We start from the raw sequence: 7,556 nt of genomic DNA, 5'->3' as shown, positions 1-7,556 counted from the left end.
GAATTAGGGAAAATACCTTGCAGCTATAAAGAACATGTAAAATGTAAAAAACTATGATTACAATGCCTGGTGCTAGTAGGCATGGTATGCTTGTTTCTTTTGAAGGGGATAAACTTAAGCATCCTCAAACAGTTATCACAAGGAAAGAGGTTGTAATATGTAAGAAGACTGACTAAGCCTAGTCAGCTGGTCTGACCACAGATGTGTTGGAAAACCTAGAATTGGGAAATACCCCTTATCTCCCTCAAAAAGAAAAAATGATAATAGATGAAGAATGTGTCAGGAATTATCCATGAAATGAATTAAAATGAAGATTTTCTCTATTTTGGTTTAGATCCTGGCAGAGTACTTGGATATTTCCTCCTACAAAAGCTCTCCTGGAGAAAATACAGAACTTGAGCTCTTTCTGTCCTTGCCATAGCCTGATTGCTCTTTAAATGAAGAACTAAGGTGGCTGTTTTCTTCTATTGGTCAAATTGCAACAAATGCAGAGATTTCTGTTACTGCCATTTGCATCTGGACAAGCAAGATTTAGGAAACTGCTAAAAGACAGACTTGATCAGGAATTCTACTCCAAACTGGAGCAACCCCCATATATGTGACTTGCTCAGAAAATGAATGAGCCGTGTATATAAACTAACTCATTCACTCCTTTTTCATTACATGTAGATCCTTCTTTGAAAGGCTGGGGTTAGGCCATGAATATTATAGCAGTATTGTTGTTTGAGGAAGTTAAGGTCTGGGGTGGCATGATGGAAGGAACTCTAACCTGGGAACTGAATTCTAGACCCACCTGCACCACAGGTGTGCCAGATGACTTCATCTTTCCTGACTACACTTTCTTCCCAAAGATGAAGGGTTTGTAATAATTGGTTTCTAGGGGACATTTCAGCCCTTTACATTTATGTCTGGACTTGGAGTCAAGGGGAACTAGGGATGTTCCATAGCATTTTACCTCTCCTGACCTCTGTTTCCTTCTGGAAGACCCCCTAAGGATTGGAAAGGGGTCTAAATTCTCTTCCAATCCTTTTGTAGAAGTCCTTTATAGGCCAGCATTGGAAACCAGAGCCAAACTGGATTAAATGGAAAGCATTTTGAATCATAGCCCAGCATTTTCTCTCCCTTTGCTTAAGGATTTATGTTTTTAAGTTTTGCTGCTAGGTCATTGCCTTATGTTCTCATGGGGTTACATCTTCCATACTTTTTGCCAGTTCAGCTAATTTTGAGTCAGTTACATTTAAACATGCCCAACCTTTCTAGGTTAAAGCTAATTACTTGAAAACCTAATTAATTGTTCCCTCCCTTTTACAGATAACTTTATTGAATTGAGGTGGCAGAATTTCTCAAGACTGAAGGAACTTTCTTCTTTTTTTAATACCAGTTGCCTACCTGTCTTTCTGTTATAGGCAGATAAGGATTTGTAGCCAAATTTAATTATAGTAATTTGTAATTCTATTAATATTAGTTCATGTTTTTATAGTGTTTTAAAATTTATAGTGCCCATTCTGGCAACAACTTGAAGTATGTAGTATGAAATTATCTCCACTTTACAGATAAGGAAACTAACACATGGAAATGAAGTGATTTGCATGGATTTAAACTCTGGTTTCCCAAATTCATGTCCAGCAGTCTTTCTACAATATCACATCATTTTCTTTTGCAAAAGTTTTTGAAATGAAGGTATCCAGAACTATCTAGAATGAAATCAGCTCTTTTCATGTTTGCGGATTTGAGATCTTGGAAGGAGAGCCGCATGGCAGAAGGGTCAGACTAGAACTATTATATGGTGTTTCCAGCAGGTTGATTTTTGACTTCACACTAAGAAGAGCTTCCTAATAACTAAAGTTGTCCAGTCCTGGTAGATAGTCTGCCTCACCTGAGATCTTCATGCAGAGACTGGATAATCACTTTTATAGGGATGTTATAAAGGAATACTTTTGAGGCCCAAGCCAGCTCTGAGAGAATACAGTTCTTAACTGTCAACATAAAAAGAAGTTCTGTGAACAGTGAAAATATGATGCTTTGACTGCAAGGGTGTATGCGTTACTTTTCCATTAAAATAGTCATTGTCTGTCTCTCCTTCCCTGATAGCATTTAACTACTTTGTCAATAGAATTACTTGGAATTGAGTTGGACTTTTTGTTTGTTTTGCACAAGGGCATTATTAAATATGTGTGTAGAAAAGGCTCTAAAGTGAAATTGCATGTTATTTCCTCTTCTGTCATTTAGACTTTCATTAAAAATATAATATACTTATGAATCAGATTGTTTAAGTACTTACATTCTTAAGGAAATATGCTCTGAAAAGAGTTTGCATTTGTTATTTTTACCCCATTATGCTGACATTAAGGGGGGTTTTGGTAAGTTCTGCTCACATTTTGCCTGACCTGGAAACTTAGAAATATTCAAGCTGAGAAACTAGAGAACTACTTGGCACAGATGTTGTGGAGGGGTATTTTCCCTGGCTGGGATTTGGGGTAGAGTCCACACCTCTCAGGTTCTTCTGATGCTAATTCTGCATTTTGGCTAACAAAGTTTTATGTCTTGAGGGACATTTTAAATATTATTGCACATGGAAGACACATGGATTGCCAACACTAGAGGGAAAATGATAGACTGAAGATGACATCTCTTAATTTTACCTTTACATAGTTTCTTTTTCTTTCTCTCTCTTTTTTTTTAAACCCTTACTTTCTCTCTTAGAATAGATACTCAATATCAATTCCAAGGCAGGAGAGTGGCAAGGGCTAGGCATTTGGGGTTACATGACTTGCCAGGGTCACACAGCTAGGAAGTATCTGAGGCCAGTTTTGAACCTAGGACCTCCTGTCTCCAGGCTTGGAGCCACTTAACTTCCCCAATATAATTTATTTTCAAGAAACTAGCTCTAAAACCTAGACATGGCTTTTAAAAACATCAACACTCTGACAAGTCTTTAATGAAGACTTTCTTTATGGTACTTCAGCTGTCATGCAAGTTTTTGAGGGATGACCAACACCGTGTTTGTTGGATGCTTTGGGTTTTAAAATCAGAAATGGTAGGTGTTTTTTTATCTTTTGGGGTTTGGTCATTTCCTGTCTCTTGGCTTGCTCTGACTACAGCTTTTCAAATTTTGTCCTCTGCTTTCTATTGCAGGTCCTATGGCAGTGTTTTCAAAGCTATTCATAAAGAAACTGGTCAAGTGGTTGCAATTAAGCAAGTTCCTGTGGAGTCCGACCTTCAAGAGATTATCAAGGAAATTTCAATAATGCAGCAGTGTGACAGGTAAAGGCAAAAGGTTACAGATCTGGAAGGCATGGCTGTTGAATTTATTGTGTTTATAGAGAGGCTGAATCCTGGAGATATGCTGACACATTTTGCAGAAGTGAGAACTTGATGGAACTACATTGCACATTCTGTTTTTGCACAGAAATATGATTCAAAGTATGTTTCAGTAGCTGAAACTATCCAATATATGATAAGCCTAGCACAATTCAGTTTTAATATTTGGCCATTTCAAAAAGAAGCAATTTAAGAACTAAGAAGAAATGTCAGGGATTTCATTTATCAGCTGATTAAAAAAAAACATTTCTGAGTATCAAGTTGGGCAATTGTTAAAATAATCTAACCTATATGGACCATGTAACATTAGATAGGAAGATTAAGAAAATATCGACCATTACCTTTTTTCTCCCTATTTAATCTCCTTTCTCAGCCCTTAAGAAAATTTTTTTTTAAATTCTAGCTTTAAGTAGTAAGTACTTCTTCCATTTTGAGGAACTAAGACTTGTCAAATTCTACAGGCAGGAAATCAGCCACATAGGCAACCACAAGAAAATAGATGACTTGTCATAAAGTTCCATTATGCCTGGTACTATCCTGCCTTAGTAGGCCCCAGCAGTAACTTCTTTAGGTGTTTCTGGCTCAGAGGTAAGGTCAGGCTTCAGGGTGGTATGAGAGAGGAGAGTTCTAATTCCAAAACTCAAAACTTTGCATATATGATTCCATTTAGCTTTCTAGATAGAGTACGTTTGCCATTAACATTGAGGAAGAGAAGTATTTTCTTGGGGAACCCAAAATAATATTAATAGCTTACATTACTTCAAAGCTGCAGTTTATGTTCACATTTCTTATTGCAATTCATCTTTACATTGGCCCTGTGATATAAACTAGACAAAGATTAGGATCATTTAAGAGATGAGAATATAGGTTCTGAGATGCTAATAATAATAGCTCAAATTTTGGGGCAGCTGGGTAGCTCAGTGGCCTGAGAACCAGACCTAGAGATGAGAGGTCCTGGGTTCAAATCTTGCCTCAGACACTTCCTAGTTGTGTGACTCTGGGCAACTCATTTAACCCCCATTGCCTGGCCCTTACTGCTCTTCTGCCCTAGAACCAATACACAGTATTGGTAAGGTAAGGGTTTATAAAGGAAAAAAAAAACCAATAATAGCTTACATTTATATAGTGCTTTATATTTTGTTACTATAATAGTAATGATAAGTTATTATTATAATGTTAACATTTATGTAGTACCTACTGCGTGTTGGGTACTGTGTTAAGTGGCATTACAAATATTATGTCATTTGATTCTCAGAACAACTCTGAGAGATAAATGCTATTATTATCCCCATTTTACAAATGAGGAAACTGAGACAAACAGGTTAAATGACTTGTCCAGGGTCACAGAGCTAGAAAGTATCTGAGGCTGAATATATATAAACTTAGGACTTCCCAACTATAGACCCAGTGCTCTATTCACTGTGCCACTTAGCTATCCCAACTACAAACTACAATGACAACACTATAGTAAATATTGTCTTAATTTTACAGATGAAGAGACTGAGTTTCAGTGGCATTAGATAACTTGTTCAGGATAATAGAATCAGGAACAGAACTTGTGACTTTCAGACCAGTTCTCCTTTCCCCACATTTTTAACATAGCATATGATTACAGGAATTTTATTTTCTTCTTGGTATTGCTTTAATGCCAAATAAAACTCACACTCTTTATATTACTTGATCAAATAGATCACTGCAGCTCATTTTCTTCTCTTTCCCTCCTACCCCGCATTATTATTATTAGACACTATTATTATATCATGTATATTATTATACACATTATTATTATAAGACACATTATTGAACCTGTTCTTAGGTTGCCTGTTGGGATTTCCATCTACCTGTGAGCCTGCCTAAGAGTCTGTTCTGAATAGATAGTCTCTCTAGGATATGAAATCAGTAGGTATTTGAGTGACTGCTCAAGGAAGGGAGGACCTAATGAGATGAGCTACCCTTATTTCTATGACACAGGTAGGACAGAAGAAAACGTTAAGAAACTTAATTAGTATTTTATTCTGTTCTCTTATGTTGTTACTGGCCTGTTGCCCAGGAACACCATGTCATTTATAATTCTGAATTGGGAGACTGGTTGTTAGCTACTTTTCTGTTACCATGCAACAATATTTAGAACAGTTAAAGCTAGACATGGTTGCACTCAGTTGACTCTTTCCTCTGAATGAGAGTCTTGACAACTCCCTGAAAATTCTGACAGAAATTTCTTTTTTTAGCTTAAGATCTGATATTCCATCTCTGATCCTGAGTTTGAATAATCAAGCTTTGAAGCTGTGATTGTACTCTGTATGTTTGACAGCCTAATAAAAAGATGGTTTTTCCAAGACACTTGCTAATTTCTTCTCTTTGACTTCCGTAGCCCTCATGTAGTGAAATATTATGGCAGTTATTTTAAGAATACGGATCTTTGGATAGTCATGGAATACTGTGGTGCTGGCTCTGTGTCTGATATCATCCGATTACGAAATAAAACAGTAAGTTTTCCTCCTAGTATAATGCAGTTTGTTCTCCTCTTATGATACCTTTTTTTTCCAGGGGCTTCTTGTTGCTTTGCATGCTTATTACTGCCATGTCTGGGAAGAGAATTATCAAATTTCTCTTCTTTCCTTTTGGATCTTCCATAATTACACCTTTTACTATCCATATATACCAACTTCCTCCACATTTTCTGATGTCTCATAAATGTGGCTGTTTAGATACCAGCTTTACATGATCAATTTTAGTGCAAACCTTCCTGATTTTTTAGAATGTTAGGATTCGATGGAACTTGATTATAAAGATAAGGAAATTAGTGCTTAAAAGGGAACTGTCTTGGCTCAAGGTCATTTGGAGCACAGGATTTAGATTTGGATGAAATCTTAGAGGTCATTAAGTTTAACCTATTTTTTTTTTTAAAAACCCTTACCTTCCGTCTTAGAGTCAATACTGTGTATTGGCTCCAAGACAGAAGAATGGTAAGGGTAGGCAATGGGGGTCAAGTGACTTGCCCAGGGTCACACAGCTGAGAAGTGTCTGAGGCCAGATTTGAACCTAGGACCTCCCATCTCTAGGCCTGACTCTCATTCCACTGAGCTACCCAGCTGCCCCCAGTTTAACCTATTTTTATACATGAGAAAACTTAGGCACAGAGAAGTTAATTGACTTTACCATTTATAACTCTGGGAAACTGTATTTGAGCTACTCTTCTGTTACCATTCAACATTATTTAGACCAATTAAAACTAGACATGGTTGTACTCTGAGTTGACTATTTCTTCTGAATGAGAGTCTTGACAACTCCCTGAAAATTCTGCATTATCTAGTTAGGAAGTATCTTGAGGTAGTATTTAAACCTAGGTCTTCAAGACTCCTAGGTTTAGTGTCCTGCTCAGTTTAAGTAGCTAACAGCGGAGTGCCAGGATTCCAGTTCAGGTCTCCTCACTACAAGTCCAGTGTTCTTTCTACTTCCCTGTTATGGGCAAGTCTTAATGATCTGCTTTGTAAATCATCTGTAGCGAGTGTTAAATTTTAGCTCGACTTCCTCCTACCAACTCTCCCTACCACTTAAATAGTATGTGGTCAAGGAATGAAATGTACTTTTAATGTAACAAAATGTAATGGGCATGGCTAGTTTGCTACAGCTACAAAAAACTAACATTTTATATTGCATTCCAAGTGAAAAAAGTTAGTTCAGCAAATTTTTATCAAAGACATATTATGGGGGGCAGCTGGGTGGCTTGGGATGGGGAACCAGGCCTAGAGACAGGAGGTCCTGGGTTCAAATGTGACTTCAGACACTTCATAACTGTGTGACCCTGGGCAAGTTACTTAACCCCCATTGCCTAGCCCTTACCACTCTTCTGCCTTGAAACCAATACACAGTATTGATTCTAAGATAGAAGGTAAGGGTTTGGAAAAAAGAGGCATATTGTGGAAAATCCCCATAGCAGATTTTGATTAATAAGATGAAGCCCTTTCCTTATAGCAAAGGATCAAAGATCAGGAGCCAAAAGGGACCTTAGTAGTTACCTTCCAAGCTCCTTTTTTTTTTTTGGTGATTAAGGGACTTGCCATTTAAATGCTTTTTCAATTGTTTGCCTTAGGTCACTAGTATGAGAGATTTGGGATGCAAACTCAAATAACTGGATTCAGAGCTTTTTCCACTGTCCCCCCTCATGAAGCTTATAATCTGTTAGGTAGGTGTGATATGAACACTGACAAATAACTATTAATTAAAACAGAACA

At 37.2% G+C, this 7,556-nt stretch overlaps 1 protein-coding gene across 1 annotated transcript in view; it reads left to right on the top strand.

Annotated features, from left to right (window-relative positions):
• The first annotated feature begins 3,135 nt into the window (after positions 1 to 3,135).
• The window catches only part of STK4 (serine/threonine kinase 4), a 105,290-nt gene continuing 100,869 nt past the window's right edge, over positions 3,136 to 7,556 (top strand). Inside the window, exons 1-2 of the mRNA XM_044663796.1 lie at positions 3,136 to 3,264; positions 5,693 to 5,807. Coding sequence (XP_044519731.1) covers positions 3,248 to 3,264; positions 5,693 to 5,807 — 132 coding nt within the window. The 5' untranslated portion in view covers positions 3,136 to 3,247. The remainder of the gene's footprint in view (positions 3,265 to 5,692; positions 5,808 to 7,556) is intronic.

The sequence above is a fragment of the Gracilinanus agilis genome, chromosome 2 (assembly GCF_016433145.1).
Source record: "Gracilinanus agilis isolate LMUSP501 chromosome 2, AgileGrace, whole genome shotgun sequence".
Lineage (NCBI taxonomy): Eukaryota > Metazoa > Chordata > Mammalia > Didelphimorphia > Didelphidae > Gracilinanus > Gracilinanus agilis.
Note: the sequence above shows the minus strand (reverse complement) of the source record. Positions and strands in the feature narration are given on the sequence as shown.